Source organism: Haliotis cracherodii, unplaced genomic scaffold (assembly GCF_022045235.1).
Source record: "Haliotis cracherodii isolate W230 unplaced genomic scaffold, xgHalCrac1.p SCAF_12, whole genome shotgun sequence".
Lineage (NCBI taxonomy): Eukaryota > Metazoa > Mollusca > Gastropoda > Lepetellida > Haliotidae > Haliotis > Haliotis cracherodii.
In genome coordinates, this window is record NW_027266267.1 from 1,048,725 (window position 1) to 1,075,602 (window position 26,878).

The following is a 26,878-nucleotide window of genomic DNA, read 5'->3' on the forward strand; positions in this document are numbered from 1 at the left end:
TGTGGTGTGATATATTCATTACCGCCCGGGTCACAGTGTGTATCATCACCATGGCAACGGGCGTGTGAATGTTGTCTAACGCCGCTGTCAGCAGTATTCCTGCTACATAAGTGAGTGAGTGAGTGAGTATTGTCTTAGGCCGCTTTTAGCAATATTCCAGCAATATCACGGCGGGGGTCATCAGGAATATTGTGAAAAAAGATCCGTGTCGGGTCGGTACGAGGACAAGCTATCACCAGATCCATCAGCTAGTCTCTCATGGCCAGAGGATGACAGCATGAGTAATGACCAATGCCGTCGGAAGATGATGACAAACAGGGGTTGATAGAATGACTGATCCACAATGTCGGTGTGGGATGACAAACATGGGTTGATAGAATGATTGATCCACAATGTCAGTGTGGGATGACAAACAGGGATTGATAGAATGATTGATCCACAATGTCGGTGTGGGATGACAAACATGGGTTGATAGAATGATTGATCCACAATGTCAGTGTGGGATGACAAACAGGGATTGATAGAATGATTGATCCACAATGTCGGTGTGGGATGACAGAGGTTGATAGTATGATTGATCCACAATGTCAGAGTGGGATGACAGGGGTTGATAGAATGATTGATCCACAATGTCAGAGATTGACAGCATGATTGACCAACAAACAAAAAACAAGTGGTATACAATCAACAATTACAAAATTTACTAGGTTTATAAATCAATAAATTAACTGCACAACAAGTAAAACAGTAGTACACAATAGAGTGGTGGTACAACGTTCAATGACAGTACACAATAGAGTGGTGGTACAACGTTCAATGGCAGTACACAATAGAGTGGTGGTACAACGTTCAATGGCAGTACACAATAGAGTGGTGGTACAACGTTCAATGGCAGTACACAATAGAGTGGTGGTACAACGTTCAATGGCAGTACACAATAGAGTGGTGGTACAACGTTCAATGGCAGTACACAATAGAGTGGTGGTACAACGTTCAATGGCAGTACACAATAGAGTGGTGGTACAACGTTCAATGGCAGTACACAATAGAGTGGTGGTACAACGTTCAATGGCAGTACACAATAGAGTGGTGGTACAACGTTCAATGGCAGTACACAATAGAGTGGTGGTACAACGTTCAATGGCAGTACACAATAGAGTGGTGGTACAACGTTCAATGGCAGTACACAATAGAGTGGTGGTACAACATTCAATGGCAGTACACAATAGAGTGGTGGTACAACGTTCAATGGCAGTACACAATAGAGTGGTGGTACAACATTCAATGGCAGTACACAATAGAGTGGTGGTACAACGTTCAATGGCAGTACACAATAGAGTGGTGGTACAACATTCAATGGCAGTACACAATAGAGTGGTGGTACAACGTTCAATGGCAGTACACAATAGAGTGGTGGTACAACATTCAATGACAGTACTCAATAGAGTGGTGGTACAACGTTCAATGGCAGTACACAATAGAGTGGTGGTACAACGTTCAATGGCAGTACACAATAGAGTGGTGGTACAACATTCAATGGCAGTACACAATAGAGTGGTGGTACAACGTTCAATGGCAGTACACAATAGAGTGGTGGTACAACGTTCAATGGCAGTACACAATAGAGTGGTGGTACAACGTTCAATGGCAGGACAGAATGTGAGAGCAGTGGAAATGACAATGACAAGAATAATAATCGGCTCGTCGCAACACTGGTCAAGCTTCCGAGATAGGCCTAGGCTGAATGCCAGGTGAAAAGTGATCTTCACACGAAAGCTGGTCTTGATGTTATATCAGATGAAATGTGAGATGAGACAGGGACGCGCCCGTCCCACTCTATAGTCTAACTAACCTCCAGCACTTTCTACACAGTGCCAGACCAGACCAGTCCACTTGAACATTACAGACCATTCCACATGTTTCTGTAACTCTTGACAACCACCCATGCTATTCCGAAGGTTTAAATATAATTCGAGCATTTAAATATTACATCTTCCTCACCACTGCTTACATTAATTAGTTCTACATCCTGACAACTAATCATTGTCCAAATACGAGCTTCTACTGAAGCGCAACAGATACAATGCAATACTGTTACAATCATTGTTTAACATAAATTACACTGCCAAATAACGATAGTTAAATGAATACAAATGTTGTTATTCTGTTGTTGGCCATGTGAGTATAAAATATTTGAACAGTTTATTGGCTCAAATAAAGTAAGTCACAAAGATACACTCTTCAAAAAAAGAAACGCATAGGTAGTATGTAGTTCACTGAATCTGACTACACAAAACAATCCGGTATATAAATTGAAAATATGTTATTGGAAACTTTTGATGGCCTGATATTCGACAAACGGTGCGTCAAAACGCAGCCATTGTCGATTTTCAATGTCTTAAACGGCATTGTTTTCACACTTAACTCGTGGTAGTGGCTATAAAAAGGCAACCATTAGCCAATAATTTGTAAGTTGTCATTCAAGTGCCAACATTTCTCAAGTATGAAAATGCCAAGACTCAGCGCTGCCGATCGGAACATCGCCATAGGACGTATCCAAAGAGGGGAATCGTCACTTCAACGTCCACGACAACACCATTTGCTACCTCTGGGACCGATACACACAGTTCAATTCCACTGCAGACCGTCCGAGAACCGGCCTACCAAGAGTTACCACCCCTGCACAGGATCGCTACATTCAACTGTTCCACCTACGTCATCGCAATGCCACAGCTACGGAGACTGCAGAACGCATTCCTGCTTTGGGAAGGATATCGGAACAGACTGCAGGAACCATCTTCGCGAGGCTGGAATCTCACCCAGAAGACCAGTTATCGTCCCTGTTATACAACAGATCCATCGACAGCAGGCTTGCGTTGGTGCTATACCTTACAGCCTTGGAACTTGAGAAACTGGAGACGAGTGTGGTTTGGTGATGAACGTGTTTATCGTCGTCGAAATGAGAATTTTGCCCCACATTGTGTATTTGAATTCGACAATTTTGCTGGCAGTAGTGTCATGATGTGGGGGGCCATATCATACACCACGATATCTGACTTGGTTGTGCTTCAGGAAAGTTTGACAGCAAATCACTACATGAATCAAATTCTTCAATCTCACCTTCTTCCAATCATTGCCTGCCAGAGGGAGCTGTTTCAGCTCGTGTCACGGGAGACTACCCTCATAATGCCAACATCAACGGTTTGCCCTGGCCGTCGAGGTCTCCAGATCTCAACCCAATCGAACACCTCTGGGATGAACTCGATCGACGTGTACGTCAACGTCAGAACACGCGTCAGACACTCCCACAACTGGCCAACGCATTACAAGCAATATGGCGAAGAGGAGATGCAGAGCCGTGATTGCTGCCCGGGGCGGTCACACGAGATGCTGAGTTTAGCGCACACTTGTGGCCTTGAAATGACAATGTGACATGTGACATGACAATGTACAGTTTTCAATGCCTTTGTGAGTATCGAGCTCCAAATTTTCGTGAGTGTATCTATGATATTACATTTAAAATATACTTTACAAGGTACAATGCTAATGTACCTGTGCGTTTCTATTTTTAAACAGTGTATGCCGAAGAAGAAATAAATGCATATTTGCTTTCAATTTTCACACTTTAGATTACCTACATCAAAATAAATAGTCAATTATGAAACAGTTATGTTCTCTACAGATGTGGTGATGGGTAAATATATTTCAAAATGTTCATTTTTCAGAACCTATTTAGGTGGTTGGCCAGTTTTATAAGAGATATACAAGAATTTCATTCCTCCGCGGCGGCTGTGTATTGTTTTGGTTTGTTTGCTTGTTTGTTGTTTAACGCCGCACTCAGCAATATTCCAGCTATAGGACGGCGGTCTGTAAATATTCGAGTCTGGACCAGACAATCCACTGATTGACATCATGAGCATCGATCCACGCAATTGGGATCGATGACATGCATCAACCTAGTCACCGCGCCTTGACCACTCAAACCCGCATGACAATCATAGTCGCCTCAAATTACGGCAAGCATGGGTTGCTGAAGACCTATTCTACCCCGGAACTTAATTCATGGGTCGTACATTATTTTTGGTACAATTTATCACGAAACGGCTGGACAAAATAAGGCAGTGTTGATACCAAAATGAATCCTCTTTCGTTTCAGAAAAATTTGCCATTCCGCATCTTATACATACATTGTTTACGCACGTGTGGCAGTGTAGTGGTGATTGTTATGTCAAATGTTGGGGAATGTGAACCGCAATGGGGAGATACTTGCGTATAATGAATTAAAGCTGACAGAGGGATGTGTGGAGAACATGTGCTTCGTGTCTATGGTGTTGTCATGATCTAGACTGCCGCGACTCGGGCGTTTCCGTGACGGAGCTCGACAGTGTTACAGAACCACGGTGAGTATCCTAAGTTCGTGATGTCATAACAACAAGTTTGGCAGGACTACCGTGTATCGGGCGCTGCAGGATAGAGCTGAGTAGCCCCGGCTGTGGCTAAAGCTTCCCTGATATTGTGTGAATCTTCGACACTTAGTGTGTGCTAGGTTCGTATGTCCGTGTGTGTTAGGTTAATGTTACTGCTGCTACTACTGCTGGATCGTCAGACCAGGATCCCCCTTCAAACGCCCCGTGATTCCCGTTAAGCATCTCTTTACCATCCAAAGGTTTGGGCATCGTTTCCCCGTCAAACGTCTGTTTGCAGTATCGAGTGAGCACCATGGATGCGGACATTATGCTTGTGCCTTAATCGGGTGCAAGTGAGTGTCTTGGCATTTAAATTATGAACTCTTCAAGTCCTAATGTACACAGGTGAATGGGCGGATACAGAGGGGGGATGCGGGGGTGCGCACCCCCCCCCCCCCTTTTTATTTCAAAAAAAATCTTTATTCTGTATAAATCACCACCAAAGACAATAAATAGATCTTAATTGTGCAACCCCCCCCCCCCCCCCCCCCCCCCCTTTTCAAAAAAGCTGTATCCGCTCATGAGGTGGTTCAAGAAAATCAGACTATAATTGAGTGTACAGGGAATCTATCCAAGTGTTCCCAGTATACATATATATATAGAGAGAGAGAGAGAGAGAGAGAGAGAGAGAGAATGGATGGGCGGCTGTTTGAGTGAGAGAGTGGCTGAGTGGGTAAGTGAGTGATGTTTGTTTGCCCCCCTTGTAGCATTCCAGTTATATGACGGCGATCTGTAAATAATCAGACCAGACAACCCAGTGATCAACCAGGTCAGCGAGCCTGACCACCCGATCCTGTTTCTTGCCTTTTACGACAAGCATGGGCTGCTGTGATCCCCCTGAAGTGAATCATCACCTATTTTATTCAGTACTCGAATCAACAAGAACAATGCACGGGCTTCAAGCATATGCACAGCAGAGACCATATAATAGAGGGACGGCCCTCCCCAACAGTTTATCATAAACCATCAGCTCTATGGTCTGGCATGTAACTGATACACCCCGACCCCCTGCTGTTAACCTCCCTGTACCGCTGCAGAAGCGCAATAGATGCGCAGACATTCACGACTGACCATTCTGGTAACCACGTAAACAATATTATATAATATCCAGGGTAAGAGTTAATTCCCTTAGCCGAGATTTCTCCGACTACGACCAGCGACAATCCAATAAAAGGACGTCTCTTAGCGGATTACAAAGATTTTTTTATGATATCTCTCATAAGCACATGTCAGTTGGCTGCAAATTATTTGCTGAACATGTGTGTCTTCGGGGACATTTATTTCAATTTACATAAGCCACAGCCATGGACGATTTCGTCTTGGACCTAGATATGCCACTTGAAGAATTCCCTCTCTTCGACCAGGGGTTGGTTTCGGATGACTCTTTGTCTAAATAGAATGACAGTGATGTTACCGCTACCAAGCCGTTGGTAAATACCTCCCAAAAAGATTCACTCAAAGAAAAAGATAGGAAATGAAAATATGACGTCTGTCCACAAGCGTAAGTTTTCGAGGGCATGTGAAGAAAACGCCGTTCCGATATCAAAAGTATTTTATAACGTATTCTATTTGTTTTAAAAATCAGTTAAAATATCTCATTTTATGCTGCAATTGATAACTATTATAAATAAACAAATATACCAAATCTACTACGAACGCCACAGAAAACTATGATCCGGTAAATTGCACAGGAACTCAGGAAGTGTAAATAAAACTCATCCAGAAGCAGGGAAGACACTTGTAACATATCACCATATTCCCGATGTTCACAAAATATATCTCCATATTAACTTCATATCTTATAATAAGTCCAGACTAGATTTACTTGCAAAAATGCATGATCACCGACTGGTGTAAATGCTTTACTATTAGCCAGAAAAAGAAAAAAAATGACACCATATTTAATGTTTTTATTTCATGTAAATTCGCTACTATTTTATAATGCTAATAGTTCCAATGAATTAGAAATACACATTAAACTATGAGCGTTGTTAAATGAATTTTCGATGTGTCCGACAATGGGCTTCAAAAGAATCAAAAGTTATTGGTAAATGCCAGTTTGGGGCTAGCAGTGATAATGTGGTTTGCTGGAGCGAGGTAGGTTTTTTTCAAAGGGAGGCTACTGTTAAATTCCAAATATTCCGATATTACCCGATTAGATTGATATTTCAGCATACAAATAATTAGGTATTTCAGGTATAACAATATAGCTTCAACGAGCATGGGACCAGATATGTACTAGTATATCGTAAACTGTAGTAACGTTTGTTGTTTTCAAAATTCAGTAGACCATCTATATATTTTACTGAATGACACCTTCGACCTTGTTGTCTGGAACTTCTGTCCCGACGACTGCCGATATAATCCTTCTTCTTTCTTGGCATTTACAAAGCAAATGATAATTTTATTATACAAATATTTCATGTAACGGATTTTTATTTTTGTATGATGTTTTCATTGTTGTGTAAATACACAAAGTAAGTAGTACCTTCATCATATTTACATTATTATGATTGGGTTTAGGCCAATATCATTTTGCTCATAATCAATATTTACACGGCATTAAATAAATAATTGATTAAATGTAGCCATGATTTATACAGACAAAATCTACAGAAGATAACAAATATGTAGTATTGTAGTATGTAGTATGTGCGGGATATGTGATAGAAGCCTAACTGAAACAAAGTTAAACTTACAAAGAAATGGCGAAAGCAATGGTAAAAAAATACGCGTTTTACAAAAACAAATCCAATATCATACAATATAAGTCACTTTGTAGAATGTTTCAAAGGATATATGCGGATGATAATCACAGACAAAATGCATGTTATGTCGTCTGCTATATGGTAATTTAACTTAAAATATGTGACGTAAAATATGGCCTTGCGCCAAAAATCATACCAAAAAAACTACCGATCGTATCTAAATAACGTTGGTACCAAGCCATAGGGGAAATCGTGATGAATGTAAAACTATTAAATTCAGGACCGATAATAGGAACACATTCGTCTGAAAGCATGCGAAAATTAAGAGTTGTGGTGTAATTATTTCGGGAAAATTCAGATTTAGTCCCATTTCTGGAGTCAAAATCTGAAATTTCGGATCCGCCCTAAATTTGTTAATGGCACTAAGCCAATTTTTAACATATCTCCTTTTTATACACCTAGGTAACCAAGGACTTTCATTGCGAATTAGAGGCCGTTATTGAAAATCAAAATCTGCACTTTTGCCGATTTTACATGTGCGCCATTTTGTTCTCTCGGACAAAGACAAAGCGTGATCACAGTCATCAAATACAGTGACAACGACATGCTTTAGGGCACCAACAAATCTCAGTTGTAATGTTAACAATGTTAAGAAATATATGAGTGTAATTATGTATTGTGAAATATATCTTTTGCATGGGAAAAAAAGGCAACAACGATGACTGCAGTGAACGCGTTTCTGCTCGCTTCCAGACAGGCTGCGCAGTACAAGCCGTAGCACTGATGGTTTCGCGCGTAGGCTAGAGGGCCGTCCCTTTATTATATGGTCTCTGTGCACAGTAAGCAGGCGGAACTCACATCACATGGATCAGTATCAGAATCATTGGCATCGATGTGACCCATGTGTAGACCTTTGAACTTGCTCTAGAGGAGCAGGACATTCACTTCATCCCAAACTAGTGTGAGTGTGTATGCTAAAAGAGGTGTAAGCCTGTGCACTTTAAATTATGTTCAAGCCTAGGGAATGCCAAACTGCTTTGTGTTCTTGGCCTGACAAAAGAAATGCAAATAACATACATGTTGGTTAATATATGAAGAATTACTCATATTAAATTGTTTTTAAGAATGGTTTGATGCACAAACGAACATGCTTTTATGTTGCTTGAACCGAAGCTCATGGACACATCATATGTGACATCATAGATCCATTACTTGCTGAGATGCACAATTTGTCTTGTGCAGGATTAGAGTTTAAAGTTTGGAAACCACGTGCAGCATATTGTGATAAGAATATAGAAACTGGTAACACTTGACTGTTTTAAGTTTTGTCATTCAGTGGTACACATTGGAAACATCTCTTCTTAATGTACATACTTCTCTATATGTTTCTATGATTCGTGTTGTTTTGGCGGTGAGTGTAGAAGTTGTTGCACTTCCTGTTGCAGACCCGGCTGCTGTGCACCGGGCGACATACACCTGTGTGCTCGCTTCACCCACTGGGATGGCGCTGAACGTGGTCGGCCTCATCGTCATCATCTTGTTCTACCTCCTGATATTGGTGGTGGGTGTGGTCGCTGCATGGAAGATCAGGGTCAAGGGTCAGCAGGAGGGGAGAACCCTGGAGGCGAGTCTGGTGGCGGGGCGAGACTTGCCCACAGCAGTGGGGGTGTTCACCATGATCGGTAGGTCGGTGCAGTGGGGGTGTTCACCATGATCGGTAGGTCGGTGCAGTGGGGGTGTTCACCATGATCGGTAGGTCGGTGCAGTGGGGGTGTACACCATGATCGGTAGGTCGGTGCAGTGGGGGTGTTCACCATGGGGGGTAGGTCAGTGCAGTGGGGGTGTTCACCATGATTGGTAGGTCGGTGCAGTGGGGGTGTTCACCATGATCGGTAGGTGGGTGCAGTGGGGGTGTTCACCATGATCGGTAGATGGGTGCAGTGGGGGTGTTCACCATGATTGGTAGGTCGGTGCAGTGGGGGTGTTCACCATGATCGGTAGGTCGGTGCACTGGGGCTGATGGAGCAGTTGGTCTTGTATTAGGAATACCAGGGCAGAGTAGGTCCTCAGTGGGTTCATGGGTCAGAATAGGTCCTCAGTGGGTTCATGGGTCAGAATAGGTCCTCAGCGGGTTCACAGGGCAGAATAGGTCCTCAGTGGGTTCACAGGGCAGAATAGGTCCTCAGTGGGTTCATGGGTCAGAATAGGTCCTCAGTAGGTTCATGGGGCAGAATAGGTCCTCAGTGGGTTCATGGGTCAGAATAGGTCCTCAGTGGGTTCATGGGGCAGAATAGGTCCTCAGCGGGTTCAAGGGGCAGAATAGGTCCTCAGTGGGTTCATGGGTCAGAATAGGTCCTCAGCGGGTCTACAGGGCAGAATAGGTCCTCAGCGGGTTCACAGGGCAGAATAGGTCCTCAGCGGGTTCACAGGGCAGAATAGGTCCTCAGCGGGTTCACAGGGCAGAATAGGTCCTCAGCGGGTTCACGGGGCAGAGTAGGTTCTCAGTGGGTTCACGGGGCAGAGTAGGTCATCAGTGGGTTCGCAGGGCAGAATAGGTCCTCAGTTGGTTCACGGGACAGATTTGGTCCTCAGTGAATTGAACGGGGCAGATGTGTCACATGAGTCATAAATATGCTGAGAAGATCAGTGCTGGTGTTTGGGAAAGTAAGGAAAGACTTCATCTGTTTCAGCAACAACAGTAGGAGGCGGTTACATCAACGGCACGGCGGAATCGGTGGCAAGCTATGGGCTGGTCTGGACTGTTGCGCCCCTCGGTATCTTCTGTGGACTCTCTCTGGGTGGGTGGTCCTTGAATGTATACACAACTCTAGAAGGTCATAGTTGGCTGCACGTTGGTGGTCCTTGAATGTATACACAACTGTAGAAGGTTGTAGTTGGCTACACGTTGGTGGTCCTTGAATGTATGCACAACTGTAGAAGGTTCTAGTTGGCTTCTCGTTGGTGGTCCTTGAATGTATACACAACTGTAGAAGGTCATAGTTGGCTTCTCGTTGGTGGTCCTTGAATGTATACATATCTGCAGAAGGGCGTAGTTGTCAACACGTGGTGGTCCTTGAATGTATACACAACTGTAGAAGGTCGTAGTTGGCTGCACGTGGATGGTCCTTAAATGTATACACAACTGTAGAAGGTCGTAGTTGGCTGCACGTGGGTGGTCCTTGAATGTATACACAACTGTAGAAGGTCGTAGTTGGCTGCACATTGGTGGTCCTTGAATATGTACACAACTGTAGAAGGTCGTAGTTGGCAACACCTGGGTGGTCCTTGAATGTGTACACAACTGTAGAAGGTCGTAGTTGGCTGCACATGGGTGGTCCTTGAATGTATACACAACTGTAGAAGGTCGTAGTTGGCAACACCTGGGTGGTCCTTGAATGTGTACACAACTGTAGAAGGTCGTAGTTGGCTGCACATGGGTGGTCCTTGAATGTATACACAACTGTAGAAGGTCGTAGTTGGCAACACGTGGGTGGTCCTTGAATGTATGCACAACTGTAGAAGGTCGTAGTTGGCTGCACATGGGTGGTCCTTGAATGTATACACAACTGTAGAAGGTCGTAGCTGGCAACACGTGGGTGGTCCTTGAATGTGTACACAACTGTAAAAGGTCATAGTTGACTGCATGTGGGTGGTCCTTGAATGTATACACAACTGTAGAAGGTCGTAGTTGGCTGCACGTTGGTGGTCCTTGAATGTATACACAAGTGTAAAAGGTCGTAGTTGGCTGCATGTGGGTGGATCTTGAATGTATACACAACTGTAAAAGGTCGTAGTTGGCTGCACGTTGGTGGTCCTTGAATGTATACACAACTGTAGAAGGTCGTAGTTGGCTGCACGTTGGTGGTCCTTGAATGTATACACAACTGTAGAAGGTCATAGTTGACTGCCGTGGGTGGGTCTTGAATGTATACACAACTGTAGAAGGTCATAGTTGGCTGCACGTTGGTGGTCCTTGAATGTATACACAACTGTAGAAGGTCATAGTTGACTGCATGTGGGTGGGTCTTGAATGTATACACAACTGTAGAAGGTCGTAGTTGACTGCACGTGGGTGGGTCTTGAATGTATACACAACTGTAGAAGGTCATAGTTGACTGGACGTGGGTGGTCCTTGAATGTATACACAACTGTAGAAGGTCATAGTTGACTGCATGTGGGTGGTCCTTGAATGTATACACAACTGTAGAAGGTCATAGTTGACTGCATGTGGGTGGTCCTTGAATGTATGCACAACTGTAAAAGGTCGTAGTTGGTTGGACGTGGGTGGTCCTTGAATGTATACACAACTGTAGAAGGTCGTAGTTGGCTGCACGTGGGTGGTCTTTGAATGTATGCACAACTGTAGAAGGTCGTAGTTGGCTGCACGTGGATGGTCCTTGAATGTATGCACAACTGTAGATGGTCATTGTTGGCAACACGTGGGTGGCCCTTGAATGTATGCACAACTGTAGAAGGTCGTAGTTGGCTGCACGTGGGTGGTCCTTGAATGTATGCACAACTGTAGATGGTCATTGTTGGCAACACGTGGGTGGCCCTTGAATGTATGCACAACTGTAGAAGGTCGTAGTTGGCTGCACGTGGATGGTCCTTGAATGTATGCACAACTGTTGATGGTCATTGTTGGCAACATGTGGGTGGTCCTTGAATGTATGCACAACTGTAGAAGGGCATAGTTGGCTGCACGTGGCTGGTCCTTGAATGGGCTGTAATTGTTCCTTGAATGTCAACAGAATGACGTCACTATTGGGGATTTTGAGCTCAAGCTTGGTCTATCTGGAGTTCCTGACAGCTAATGTTTACAGAGTTACCTCCCATTAGTACATTACAGTTCATGAGTCTTGCAGGAGCCCATGATAGTTGATGTTTACCCCGTTCTAATAGTGCTGAGTTACCTCCCTTCTGATAGTACATTGGACCCTGAACTTGTCTGATCACTTGTCTACGGAGTTACCTCCCTTCTGATAGTACATTGGACCCTCAACTTGTCTGATCACTTGTCTACAGAGTTACCTCCCTTCTGATAGTACATTGGACCCTGAACTTGTCTGATCACTTGTCTACGGAGTTACCTCCCTTCTAATAGTACATTGGACCCTGAACTTGTCTGATCACTTGTCTACGGAGTAACCTCCCTTCTGATAGTACATTGGACCCTGAACTTGTCTGATCACTTGTCTACAGAGTTACCTCCCTTCTGATAGTACATTGGACCCTGAACTTGTCTGATCACTTGTCTACGGAGTTACCTCCCTTCTAATAGTACATTGGACCCTGAACTTGTCTGATCACTTGTCTACGGAGTTACCTCCCTTCTAATAGTACATTGGACCCTGAACTTGTCTGATCACTTGTCTACGGAGTTACCTCCCTTCTAATAGTACATTGGACCCTGAACTTGTCTGATCACTTGTCTACAGAGTTACCTCCCTTCTAATAGTACATTGGACCCTGAACTTGTCTGATCACTTGTCTACAGAGTTACCTCCCTTCTGATAGTACATTGGACCCTGAACTTGTCTGATCACTTGTCTACGGAGTTACCTCCCTTCTGATAGTACATTGGACCCTCAAATTTTCTGATCACTTGTCTACGGAGTTACCTCCCTTCTGATAGTACATTGGACCCTCAACTTGTCTGATCACTTGTCTACGGAGTTACCTCCCTTCTAATAGTGCATTGGACCCTGAACTTGTCTGATCACTTGTCTACAGAGTTACCTCCCTTCTAATAGTACACTGGATCCTGAACTTGTCTGATCACTTGTCTACGGAGTTACCTCCCTTCTGATAGTACATTGGACCCTGAACTTGTCTGATCACTTGTCTACGGAGTTACCTCCCTTCTGATAGTACATTGGACCCTGAACTTGTCTGATCACTTGTCTACGGAGTTACCTCCCTTCTAATAGTACATTGGACCCTGAACTTGTCTGATCACTTGTCTACGGAGTTACCTCCCTTCTGATAGTACATTGGACCCTCAACTTGTCTGATCACTTGTCTACGGAGTTACCTCCCTTCTGATAGTACATTGGACCCTCAACTTGTCTGATCATGCGTCTACAGAGTTACCTCCCTTCTGATAGTACATTGGACCCTCAACTTGTCTGATCACTTGTCTACGGAGTTACCTCCCTTCTGATAGTACGTTGGACCCTCAACTTGTCTGATCACTTGTCTACGGAGTTACCTCCCTTCTGATAGTACATTGGACCCTGAACTTGTCTGATCACTCGTCTACACAGTTACCTCCCTTCTGATAGTACATTGGACCCTCAACTTGTCTGATCACTTGTCTACGGAGTTACCTCCCTTCTGATAGTACATTGGACCCTCAACTTGTCTGATCACTTGTCTACGGAGTTACCTCCCTTCTGATAGTACATTGGACCCTCAACTTGTCTGATCACTTGTCTACGGAGTTACCTCCCTTCTAATAGTACATTGGACCCTCAACTTGTCTGATCACTTGTCTACAGAGTTACCTCCCTTCAGATGCTTCCTCACTAATGCTACTCTCGTAGACTTGCCCGTGAATGTCTTGTTATTCACTTATTAGAATTATACATTTCAATGAACACTAATGAAAGTGATATTGACTTTGGTCTATTCAGAGGCCATTATTGAGCCCAAGATGTTCGAACTAGAAGCAATATCTTCCTGATTGCGGTTATCCTGGTGTCAATGCTGTGTCCAAATTGATGTTATCCTGCTGTCGATGCTGTGTCCAAATTGATGTTATCCTGGTGTCGATGATGTGTCCAAATTGATGTTATCCTGGTGTCGATGCTGTGTCCAAATTTGATGTTATCCTGGTGTTGATGCTGTGTCCAAATTGATGTTATCCTGCTGTTAATGCTGTGTCCAAATTGAGGTTATCCTGGTGTCGATGATGTGTCCAAATTGATGTTATCCTGGTGTCAATGCTGTGTTTCAGGGGGCATTATCTTTGCCCGCGTGATGCGAGACAGGAAGTACGTGACGATGCTCGACCCGTTCCAGGATCAGTACGGCCACCTCCAGGTGCTGCTGGTGTACCTGGCCACCCTGTGTGGAGACCTCTTCTGGACAGCCTCCATACTGTCTGCATTGGGTGAGTGTTGGACAAGCTCCATACTGTCTGCATTGGGTGAGTGTTGGTCAAGCTCCATACTGTCTGCATTGGGTGAGTGTTGGACAGGCAGGTGCCTCCAGATGTACTTTGCAGACCACTGAGTTAAGCATCATTCACTCTCTCTCTTGTGAAGTAAATGTTGAAATATAGGACCTGCCATTCAGAAACTTCCACACATGCTCATTGGAAATAAGACCTGCAAAGTTTTGGGTTAGAATTGGTCTTCAGTAATCCATTCTTGTCATAAGAGACGACTAACAGGATCAGGTGCCCAGGTTTGCTGATTTGGTTGGTGCATGTCGCCATGTCCTAATTGCGTGGAGCCATGCTCATATCAGTTGCTGGATTGTCTGGTCCAGACTTGATTATTTACAGAGTGTGGCGTTAAACAACAGACACACAAACAAATATTGGAAAGTTTGGCTTATTAAAGGTTAGAGTTGTTGTGTTGTGTTGACATGTTCTTGAATGGTGCTCTGTCCGTGTCCGGTCACTGACACTTGTCACTCACTCACTCACTCTTCTTCAGGGACAAGTCTGAGTGTCATCATTGACCTGCCGCTGACAGCGACGATCTGTGTGTCATCAGCAGTCACAGTCTCCTATACTATGATTGGTCAGCTCATTGCTGTTGCCTACACAGACATAGCCCAACTGGCACTCATCACGTTCGGCCTGGTGAGTATTTGGTGTGTCCTGATCAGTAGGAGGGTGTGGCCTGATATGTGGGAAGGTGTGGCTTGATCATTAGGAAGGTGTGGCGTGATCAGTAGGAGGGTGTGGCCTGATATGTGGGAGGGTGTGGGTTGATCATTAGGAAGGTGTGACAGTAGGAGTGTGACAGTGTCGGCGTGTAGTCGGGGTGTAGCCGGGTAATTAGGAGAGTGTGGTCAAAATTGTGGTAATTTTTATATGGTTGTCATTTCAGGTGTTGTCTGTGCCATTTGTTTTGACCAATGAAAACGTTGGAGACATTACAGCCAATTCCAGCCAATGGATGGGCAGCTTAGACAGGACAAGTAGCCTCACATGGGTTGATTTGTTCATAGCAATGGTAAGCTGTTGATCTGTGATACTTGGACTTGCCATAGAATTCGGGGAATACTTTTGAGTTGTGACAATACCCACCACAGCTTTTCATACTGTGTTACAGTGTTGTTTCCATATCTATCATTATATATCTCAAGTAATGAAATACTGTGTTACCACTGTGATGTATGAGTCATAAACCAACCTCTGGTAAGTGCTTCACCGATATGTTCACATCTGAATGTTGCTGATCTTGTGTGTTTTCCTAGACCTTCGGCACGATTCCGTGGCAGGCGTACTTCCAGCGCGTGCTGGCCGTCCGCAGCGGCACCCAGGCCCGTGTGTTGTCCATCATTGGAGGCTGCGGCGCCCTGGTCCTCGTCATCCCCTCCATCCTCATTGGAGCCGCCTCTGTCTCTGCTGGTACGTAAGTCTGTCCTCATTGGAGCCGCCTCTGTCTCTGCTGGTACGTAGGTCTGTCCTCATTGGAGCCGCCTCTGTCTCTGCTGGTACGTAAGTCTGTCCTCATTAGAGCCGCCTGTCTCTGCTGGTACGTAAGTCTGTCCTCATTAGAGCCGCCTGTCTCTGCTGGTACGTAAGTCTCTCCTAATTGGAGCCGCCTCCGTCTCTGCTGGTACGTAAGTCTGTCCTCATTAGAGCCGCCTGTCTCTGCTGGTACGTAAGTCTGTCCTCATTGGAGCCGCCTCCGTCTCTGCTGGTACGTAAGTCTGTCCTCATTAGAGCTGCCTGTCTCTGCTGGTACGTAAGTCTGTCCTCATTGGAGCCGCCTCTGTCTCTGCTGGTACGTAAGTCTGTCCTCATTGGAGCCGGCTCCATCTCTGCTGGTACGTAAGTCTGTCCTCATTGGAGCCGCCTCTGTCTCTGCTGGTACGTAGGTCTGTCCTCGTTGGAGCCGCCTGTCTCTGCTGGTACGTAGGTCTATCCTCATTGGAGCCGCCTGTCTCTGCTGGTGCGTAGGTCTGTCCTCATTGGAGCCGCCTCTGTCTCTGCTGGTACGTAAGTCTGTCCTCATTAGAGCCGCCTCTGTCTCTGCTGGTACGTAAGTCTGTCCTCATTGGAGCCGCCTGTCTCTGCTGGTACGTAAGTCTGTCCTCATTGGAGCCGCCTCTGTCTCTGCTGGTACGTAGGTCTGTCCTCATTGGAGCCGCCTCTGTCTCTGCTGGTACGTAAGTCTGTCCTCATTGGAGCCGCCTCAGTCTCTGCTGGTATGTAGGTCTGTCCTCATTGGTGCCGCCTCCGTCTCTGCTGGTACGTAAGTCTGTCCTCATCTCCATGTTTGCCTGTACAATCCAGATGTGGAAGTTCCGGGGTTCAATCCCTGCGACGTCTTCCAAAAGATGTTAAAAGATGGTTCTTGTTGTTACCCTGTCTAGCGCTCGGGATTAAGGGGCTAAAACAAGGACTGGTCGGCCTGGAGTCAGTTTACTGTGTCTGAGTGGGGTATTCATGTTAAACTGCGGCATGGTATCTCAGTGGGCTAGCACTATAAATCGGCATCAGTCCGGACTAGTACAAGCAGCCAGACACACATACACACACGTACATGCAAGTCGCTATATAAGTGCAATAATCTTGGACATGATGTTAAACCCCATTTCACCTCACCTGACCTTGTGATGTATTCCATGCCTGTTGTTGATGGGTTCCATGCCTGTTGTTGATGTATTCCATGCCTGTTGTTGATGTATTCTATGCCTGTTGTTGATGGGTTCCATGCCTGTTGTTGATGTATTCCATGCCTGTTGTTGATGGGTTCCATGCCTGTTGTTGATGGGTTCCATGCCTGTTGTTGATGTATTCCATGCCTGTTGTTGATGTATTCTATGCCTGTTGTTGATGGGTTCCATGCCTGTTGTTGATGTATTCCATGCCTGTTGTTGATGGGTTCCATGCCTGTTGTTGATGGGTTCCATGCCTGTTGTTGATGTATTCCATGCCTGTTGTTGATGTATTCCTATTCCTGTTGTTGATGTTGTAGACTGGAATGTCACATCCCTGAAGGTGTCGCCGCTGGAGATAGGCGAGTCGAGGATGGTGTTGCCGCTGGTGTTGAAGGAGTTCACACCGACACCAGTGGCTTTACTAGGTGAGTGATGGTTTGTTCAAGTCTCTCTGAGTTTAGCAAAACTTGACAACGTGGTTGTGAACTTTCGGCTTTCATCCATTATCCCTCAGTCTGCTTGTCCACATCCCTTCTTCTCCTGATCTACGGAACATGTCAATACTAGTGTCACATATCTTGTTCTACTTGTAAGGATAAGATGAATGGATGAACACCTTCTTTATTACAATTAAGAGCGACGTTTCGGTGTAGGTTCTAACACCGTTGTCAAGCAAGTGATGTACAGAGTATGGTTGACAAGTATATATACAAGTAGGAGGCAGTGTTTATACAGTTAAGTAGGATTAAGATGCAGTTACACTGCTTGAGTAGAGAAGCCTGTTATGTTCTGACAGGGCTTCTTAGCTGTAGGCCTTTTGGTACGAGTTTGTTGCTTGAAAACGTCACTCCTAATTGTGATAAAGAAGTTGTTCATCCGTATGTCATATCCTTACTAGCACTCCAACTTCTAAATGCCTCTCAAAGTAGTTACTTGGCATTGGCTTTGGCTACGTAAGCTTTTTTCAGTTTGTGATGTGGCTGCGACAGCTATCAAGTACCGTATTCGACGTAATAAGCGCCCCGCTCTAATAAGCGCCCACGGCGACATTTGCTATTCTCTTTCTGATTAAATCCTCCTTGGGGCACTTATTGCATTTTCCTTGCTCAAGAAAATCTACATGACATAGTTGTAACCATTTTCCTTAATAAAAAATGTTACCACACAAAAAACTTCGTTTTTGTATGATATACGACCACCCTTATGGGGCCTCACCACCAACGGCGCCTCACGCCAGGGGGAGCAACTCTCACCCAAATCACTTTCCTTATGTCATCTGTAAGAGACAGACGTGTTGATTTTTCACACAAGACAAAATAAGAGAAATCTATCGTTCGACAAGAACCATGGCTGACCAAACTGTATGTATTTACATTTCTTTCATTGCAAAGGCGTAATACCTCGCATTGTGAAGTTATAGATTTGTAATTGACGCCACGTGCACGGTACTTTTGAATTCAAATGGCCGTAATGGCGTCCATATTGTAGTTCCACGGGCTGATACATGTAACACCAAGGCCATTAAGAAACGGCTTGGGGTTTTGTTATATCATACAGCATTGGTCTACAATTTTTTCCTTTACAAAACCCAAGGTAGTGTGTTAATTTATAAACTACACTTACCTTTTTTACGGGTTTTACACCTTAGCGCGTAACACGCTCCTTTGGTGTTATAATTATACTACGACATTGGCTATTAGTATCGCGTTACAAATCGCATTCTACATTACGCCTTTGCTTCTAGTTTCACAATTTATGCACGTATCTTTCCAATCTTTATATCGCACTGATACACGTTAATACCCTTCCCGCCCATCTCAGAAATTACGGTCTTGTTTACAAAGACCTTCAAACTGTGTACGGGTTGTTCTAAGACAGGCACGAACGCTGCCTGATATGTCTGGCGGAGGACATTGCCTTTACCCCCCAAAAGAGACAAGTTGACTTGTTCCACTTTAAAGAGGTCTATTAAAGGCGGGGGTAGATATCAGATCTACTAAGACATCCCCCCCTCCCCATCTAAAAAGGGTAAAAAAGCTGCCGAGATTGTCTCCCCCGCTCCCTCTCCGGGGGCCGGGGGCCGGGGGCCGGGGGAGAAGGCTCGAGGGTCCCCGCAATAAGCACTGCACCCTCTCCTGCACTGTCTTTGGCAGACTGTTCTGCGTTACTTAAGTCGATGATGGAGGAGGTGAAGTCTCGGCTCCGGCAGGAGCTACGGGCTGAGCCTTCCCCGTTGTCGGCGCCGGACGCGGCTTCGAGATCTGTGTTATGCCCGGCGTCGGCCGAGGCAGGCCACTTGATCTCGGGGACGATCCGAGACCGGGCTTCGGCTCCGGCTCGAGGTCGCTCCCCAGCGGAGGGGTGGCGGGCGCCGGCCCGTGCACTACCGACGCACAATTTTCCCTAGCGGAGCCAGACGCCTCTTCCGAGGCCGAGGCTTTCACTAGTGGATTCGTAGCCCGGAGCCAGGTTGGTTCCCTTTGTCTCGGGGACGATCCGAGACCGATCTTCGGCTCCGGCTCGAGGTCGCTCCCAAGCGTAGTGGGGGCGGGCGCCGGCCCGTGCACTACCGACGCACAATTTTCCCTAGCGGAGCCAGACGCCTCTTCCGAGGCCGAGGCTTCCACTAGTGGATACCTAGCCCGGTGCCAGGTGGGTTCCCTTGAACCTCGGCACCGGGACTCGGCATCGGGCCGGGTGCAGAGGCACGTGCGGGACAGGATTGTCTAGGTACTGCCTCAGGTGGCTGCGCCCATGCCAGAGTCGGAGACACCCAACTTGACTAAGGTCAAGCAGGGCCGGCGGTTGCCCCCCTTTTCCCGCGTGCGGTGCGGAGTTGAAGGCTGCTTACATATGCTTCGAGGAGCATTATCATAATGCATGCCAACAGCTCCGTGTGTCCGTACACTCCGCGTATCTGTCGGCTGTACAGAGGGAGTTAGCGGGAGAGGGGCCGGTCGACTCTTCGGAGTTGGCCGCGCAACTAACGGAAGTTCAGTTATCTTACGCGGGACGCTATTCGTAGCTGTGCCTCGCAGATGATGTGCGCTGTTATGGGCATGCGCAGGCGGTGGATGTCGGTATCTAAATACTCGACTTACACACGCCAAGACCTACTTGCTTTGCCGTATAAGAGGGTGCCACCCTCTTCCCTGGGGCTCAGCAGGTGGTCCGAGAGGCCGCTCAATTGTATACTTCCATCAAAGACTCATAAGGCCATGTTGGAGGTACCAAGCGTTAAAACAGCGTAAGCGGGCCTCTCCAATTGTTCCCTCCTACGCTAACGCACAGGTCAGACGTCCACACCTGCTTGGAAGCCGCCGCTTCCTTCAGGTATAAGGGCGCCGGGAGGAGCAAGAGAGGCACGGGCCGGGGCAAGGCAGCTGGTCGAGACCAACAGCTTATTCGCGGGGCTGGGAACGATGAGTTCCCATTAGCGCCCGAAGAGCCCCGGGTGAACCCACAGTCGCAAGTTATCGAACTGCCTCCAGCCGGATGTCCCCGTAGGCGGCCGACTGGCTCTATTCCTGAAGGAATCGGAGACAGTTACATCACAATCCCCGGACCCCGTCCATTTTAAGGGATGGCCATTTGCCTCGGTGGAAACATCATCCGCCCCTCCCCTTCTCCGGGATAAAGCACACTCCGGTGCCTGCTACCCGAGAGAAGGCGGAATTCCTCCGTGCCGAGGTCGACGCACTTATGAAAGCTGCGATCGAACCGGGTCCCGAGGGACAGGAAAGCGAGGGCTTCTACTCGACTTGTTTCCTAGTCACCAAACAGTGATCTCACCTGTCGAGACAGGAGAATGGCTAACGTCAATAGACTTAAATACGCCTATCTCCACATACCAATACACCCCGAGTTCAAGAAATACCTGAGGTTTTCTTTCGACGGGAGGTGTTATCAGTTCAGGGTTCTACCATTCGGGATCTTCACGGCCCCGAGGGTGTTCACCAAGCTGATGTTGATTCCCGCCCAAGTGGCCAGGTCAAAAGGTCGGTTCTGTCCGTACCTCGACGACTGGTTACTAAGAGCTCTATCGCAATCCCTGAGTCAGATAGCTACACAACAAGTGATAGATATTCTGATCACTCTAGGGTGGATGGTCAATCTCAAGAAGTCAGATCTGAGCCCCACTCAGAATCTAGTCTTCCTAGTGGCTAATTTCAACACGGTGAGAGGACGTGTATCTCTGTCACAAGATATCCAGTCCCTTAAGCGCAAGTCACACTGCTCGTACATAGCTCCAGTTACTGGACAACATGGCGGCGACAGTGGATTTGGTCTGGCGGGTCGCTTGAGAATGAGTCCCATTCAACAAGCACTCTGTCGACTTTGGGCGAACTCGGAAGATCTCGAGACTGTGCCCGAGACTCCGTAGAGGCTCATTACACACCTCCAGTGGTGGACCGAGGTCGGGAATCTGTCCCGGGGGCTCCCCCTCGACACTCCCGTTCCGTCTCTCACAGTTCAAACAGACGCGTCACTCTCCGGCTGGGGAGGCGTTCTGAATGATCACACTGCCTCGGGACTATGGTCCCAGCAGGAGATCAAACTGCATATCAATGTGCTAGAACTGAGAGCGGTCAGGTGGGTGTTCCAACGCTTCCCGGGTCTGCTTCGTGGCCAAGTGGTTCGTCTAGAGATGGACAACCAAACGGCGATGACTTACATCCGGAAGCAGGGGGGAACGGCGTCTCCGTCGCTTCGACGAAAGACGTGGCAGTTCCTACAATAGTGCGACTCTCACGATATCAGGGTGCTACCTGTTTATCTCCCGGGGGTGGACAACGTCCGTACGGACGCTCTGTCTCGCCGGATCCTCGCTCCTCACGAGTGGAGGCTCGACCCGGGGATATTCGGGATTTTCTCCCTGTTATACAGGCCGTTACAGGTGGATCTGTTTGCGTCTGTGATGAATCACCAGACACCAACGTTCTGCTCCCGAGTCCACGACCCGAGGTCGGTGGCACGGACGCCTTCCAGCTAGATTGGACGGACAGAATTCTGTGGGCATTCCCCCCAGTACCTCTGATTTCCAAGGTCCTGTCTCAGCTAAGCACTCAGCCTGCGCGACTAATTGTGCTCCTGGCACCTCTTTAGTCGGCGCAGAGTGGGTTTCAAGTAATACTCAGGTTTCTGGCTCAGCCTCCTGTTATATTACCTTTATGACCGGACCTCCTATCCCAGAACGGGGACCTCCACCCGAATCCCAGGATTCAATGGGTGGCTTGGCCACTGTCAGGAATCGCCTCCAGAAGTGCGGTATTCCTGCACGAGTTGCAGACACAATACTGGCTTCGCGGAGGGATTCGACAAACGTTCAGTACGATAGATAGGCCTGCTATGCGCCCTGGTGTGTCGATAGAGGGATTGCAGATCTTTTTTACTGCAGATCTCGTATCCGTGCTTGAGTTTCTCCAGTCGCGACTAGATGACGGCCTGGCCACATCAACAGTCCGGGGGTACTCTACAGCTATCGCAGCTTTTCACGTCACTGTCGACGGCCACTTCTGGGTGCACACCCATTAGTGCAGCGCTTTTTAGCAGGTGTGGACAGGATCTGACCGCCAGTCCGGCGGATCAGTCCCCCTTGGGACTTGTCAATCATTCTCGATTGGCTGTCCGGTCCTTCCTTTCGGGATCTGTCGTCTCTCTCTCTTCAGCTGTTGAGCTGGGAGACGGCGTTCCTTGTGGTGGTAACGTCCGGCAGACGGGTAGGCGACATTCGTGTTATGTCAGCCGATCCCGAAATAACTGTCTTCCATGCGGTCGATAAATATCACCGGGACAGAGTCACTTTTCGACTACCGGACTCTTACCGTCAAAGGGTCGCACACGCTTCCACGTGAACGGCTCCTATTGAGCTACCTGCTCTTTCACAGCCTTCCTCGTCGGGGACCACTGCAAGACATGCTCATGTCTTGGATGTCCGCACGACTCTCAAGGCCTATATCAGCAGAAATATTGGTGTCCGTAAGGATAACCAACTATTTTGCTGTTACGGCGGTAGGAAGGTTGGCTCACCTGCGAGTAAACAATCTATCTCGAGGTGGATAGTTTCAACCATTTGTACAGCGTATACGCTTACAGGCAGGGACCCCCCCTACCAGGTTGAAGGCTCATTAGGTTAGAGCAGTGGCTGCGTCAAAAGCGTATGCCGCGGCTCTGCACATTGAGCAGATCTGCTCCGCGGCTATTTGGAGCCAGCCGAGCACGATTCATCAAACCTTACCAACTCGACAAACACTCAAGCGAGCGTACTCGGTTTGGTCAGTCAGTTCTCCGAACGGGGCAAAGTTCTAATCTCTAGCCGATTGAGCATTCGAGATTTTAGACAGTCCTCCGGTTATACTGCTCAGTAATGGTCCGGATTTTATCTTCTGCGGTCGATAAATATCAGTCCTTACTACTCGATAATACTCGTATTTTGCGCACGCGCTCCTTCGATCCACGGGTACCCTCTGGCCTAGCTCAGCGCTGGTTATGGTCTCTCGTGATCTACGCCCCTATATCACTTGTTCAAAAAAAGTGTGGGGGTGGGAGGTGTTTCGAGTTCTCAACTTATGAAAAGCCGCAAAAACAGGCTTTATCATAATATATGGTCGACCACGCCCTGTCTCTAGCCCCCGCCTTTCGACGGTGGTGCCTCACGATAAGGTTGGTTCCATTTATTGAACTCAATATTTTATTCTGTTGAATAATCAAATACGATGTATTTATTTACGCCTGTTGCTGACGGATGCCACTTCCTAGATTATCTTTGGGAGTCTGTCCTGATGCAATAAGTGCCCCAAGGAGGATTTAATCAGAAAGAGAATTTTACAAACCTGTAGAGGTTATGAATTCTCTGATGAAATCCTCCTTGGGGCACGGCCACACACCTCCCCACATTCCGTCAGCATTTGACATATGGAAAGTGATTTGGGTGAGAGTTGCTCCCCCTGGCGTGAGGCGCCGTTGGTGGTGAGGCCCCGTAAGGGTGGTCGTATATCATACAAAAACGAAGTATTTTGTGTGGTAACATTTTTTATTAAGGAAAATGGTTACAACTATGTCATGTAGATTTTCTTGAGCAAGGAAAATGCAATAAGTGCCCCAAGGAGGATTTCATCAGAGAATTCATAACCTCTACAGGTTTGTAAAAATATATTGGCTGGTGAACAACCCCAATTAGCACCCCTTCCGATTGATCAATGTAGACAAGACTTATTTATTCGCGTATAATATGCACTCATGTTTTATATGCACCCTTAATTATGGGCAATTAAATTCTGGAAAAATATATCTGTCGTACATAAACACTTCAGGCTGTCAGCATAAACCACGAAATTTATCTTTCAAATAAGAGCCCCCTATATCTAATTTTGAGAGCGCCCTGGGCGCTTATTACGTCGAACACGGTATATGTTTTGAAAAATCGAAGCCACACGACTGTTACAGGTCTCGGTGCAATATCGGCGGCAGTGATGTCATCGATGGACAGCTCCATCCTCGGTTCCAGCAGCATGTTCACACACAACATCTACAACAACATCATCAGGCCACAGGTAGGCTGTCATCATGGTCACACCATGTGAAATTATTTTATTTTTTTGTCTAACTGAATATGATAAGTAATACATCAACTGCTGACTTCATGAATAAATATTCATATTTGTTACCCTATATTTGTGATAGGAAGCATATTCGCCTCATAGTGTATTCGTTGCAGCCGTGCAAAGTGATCAGATACTACATAACTAAGCCTGTTCCCACTCATCCGTCCTGTGATAAGTGACCGCCTCAATGGTCTGGTGGTAGAGCGTCCGCCTGAAGAGCGGAAGGTCCGGAGTTCGATCCCCGACCACGTCATACCAAAAGACGTTAAAAGATGGTACCCTGTCTGGTGCTCGGCATTAAGGGGCTAAAACAAGGACTGGTAGGCTCGGAGTCAGTATACTGTGTCTGAGTGGGGTATTCATGTTAAACTGTGGCATGGTATCTCAGTGAGCTAGCACTATAAATTGGCATCAGTCCGGACTAGTACAAGCAGCCACACACACACACGTACATGCACGTCGCTATATAAGTGCAATAATCTTGGACGCGATGTTAAACCCCATTTCACCTGACCTTGTGATAAGTGAAATACAGGTTATTTCTACAAAGCCAGGAAATAAGATATTGGTTATTAACATGAATTGAGAAGCTTAGGTCCATTGTGTGAATTGTTTGTCAGATTTTGCTGCAGACTTAGGCCCAATATCAGCCCCTAGGCAGGTCCAGATAAAACTCTGTGCATCACAGCAGGCTTTCCTCCCCAAATACCTTGAAAAACTGTGATATGAAGTGTTCAAGCAGTGTTACACCTAACTCGCTGCTAACTATATGCATGATCTTTATTCATATCATTTCCAATCAAAGTTTCCAAAGTCACCAGAAACGTGATACTTTGGTCGGATGTAAAACCTTTACTCTGTCAGTTGTGGAAAAGCAGATGGTGTGTGAGGTTTGTGACTGTCTGGTGGTGGTGGCTGAGCAGAATATTACTTGAAGGAACACTGATAGCAGAGCGTAGTTACGTCTCGTGGTGCTGGCTTTAACCATGGCGACTGTCAGTTACAAGTTGGTACAGTTTAAAATGTTGTTTGTACATAAAAACAAAAACACCTTGAAACAAAAAGGGGAGAGGTTCTGATAGAGTAGAATAAAACTTGAATGAACACTCACGTCTACTGACAATAACTATTTTGTCTGTTTCAGGCCAAGAACTGGGAGCTACTGGTGGTCCAGTGTGTTGCCGTGGTTACAGTGGGCGTGTTGGCCACAGTTATCTCCCTTCATGTGCGGATCATCTACGGACTGTTTATCCTGGCAGCCGACATTGTGTTTGTGATTGTGTTGCCGCAGCTGTCGTGTGCCCTCTTCCTTCCTCGCACCAACGCCTACGGCGCCCTCATCGGCTACGGCGTGGGATTGCTCCTCAGACTGGGTGCAGGCGACAGAGATCTTCATCTGGTGCCATTTATTCCCTACCCGTATTACACACCAGCTCACGGACAACTGTTTCCCTTCAGAACCTTTGCAATGATCTGCTCAGCTTTGACTATTTTCATCATATCCGAATTGTTCCGGAGTTTGTTCAGTTTAGGTATCATACCCAGGAAGCTGGATGTGCTGAAAGCATTCAGTCCAAGTACTGTCACCTTGCCCTCCCAGAGCACGACGGAGCACAGTATAGCTCTGGTAGGCCACAGTGCAGAACCAGTGTACAGACCTCAGGCGGAGCACAGTATAGCTCTGGTGGGACACAGTGCAGAACCAGTGTACGGACCTCAGGCGGAGCAGAGTAACTGTGTTAGAAGGGCCGAAGTTAGAGACTTGTAGGTTCCTCCTGTTAATGTTGTACAATGTGGTTATATGCTTGTGTTATACAATGTGTAGCTGGGTTATATGCTTGTGTTATACAATGTGTAGCTGGGTTATATGCTTGTGTTATACAATGTGTAGCTGGGTTATATGATTGTGTTATACAATGTGTAGCTGGGTTATATGCTTGTGTTATACAATGTGTAGCTGGGTTATATGCTTGTGTTATACAATGTGTAGCTGGGTTATATGATTGTGTTATACAATGTGTAGCTGGGTTATATGCTTGTGTTATACAATGTGTAGCTGGGTTATATGCTTGTGTTATACAATGTGTAGCTGGGTTATATGATTGTGTTATACAATGTGTAGCTGGGTTATATGCTTGTGTTATACAATGTGTAGCTGGGTTATATGCTTGTGTTATACAATGTGTAGCTGGGTTATATGATTGTGTTATATCGTGTATAGCTGGGTCATGCTTGTGTTATTCCATGTGCATCT

At 46.4% G+C, this 26,878-nt stretch overlaps 1 protein-coding gene across 2 annotated transcripts; it reads left to right on the forward strand.

Moving 5' to 3' along the window:
• Window positions 1-4,202: 4,202 nt before the first annotated feature.
• LOC139458096 (high affinity choline transporter 1-like) lies at window positions 4,203-26,645 on the forward strand. Of its 2 annotated transcripts, XM_071239407.1 has the most exons (10): window positions 4,203-4,400; window positions 8,620-8,856; window positions 9,865-9,972; window positions 14,133-14,288; window positions 14,839-14,987; window positions 15,238-15,363; window positions 15,608-15,761; window positions 17,338-17,445; window positions 24,467-24,573; window positions 25,769-26,645. In XM_071239407.1, the coding sequence occupies exons 2-10, from the start codon at window positions 8,676-8,678 to the stop codon at window positions 26,390-26,392; spliced, it is 1,713 nt and encodes a 570-aa protein (XP_071095508.1). In that variant the 5' UTR covers window positions 4,203-4,400; window positions 8,620-8,675; the 3' UTR covers window positions 26,393-26,645. The 2 variants fall into 2 exon arrangements, with proteins under 2 accessions (XP_071095508.1, XP_071095509.1); XM_071239408.1 differs by lacking the exons at window positions 4,203-4,400; window positions 8,620-8,856 and adding an exon at window positions 9,159-9,171.
• The last annotated feature ends 233 nt before the right edge of the window (window positions 26,646-26,878 follow it).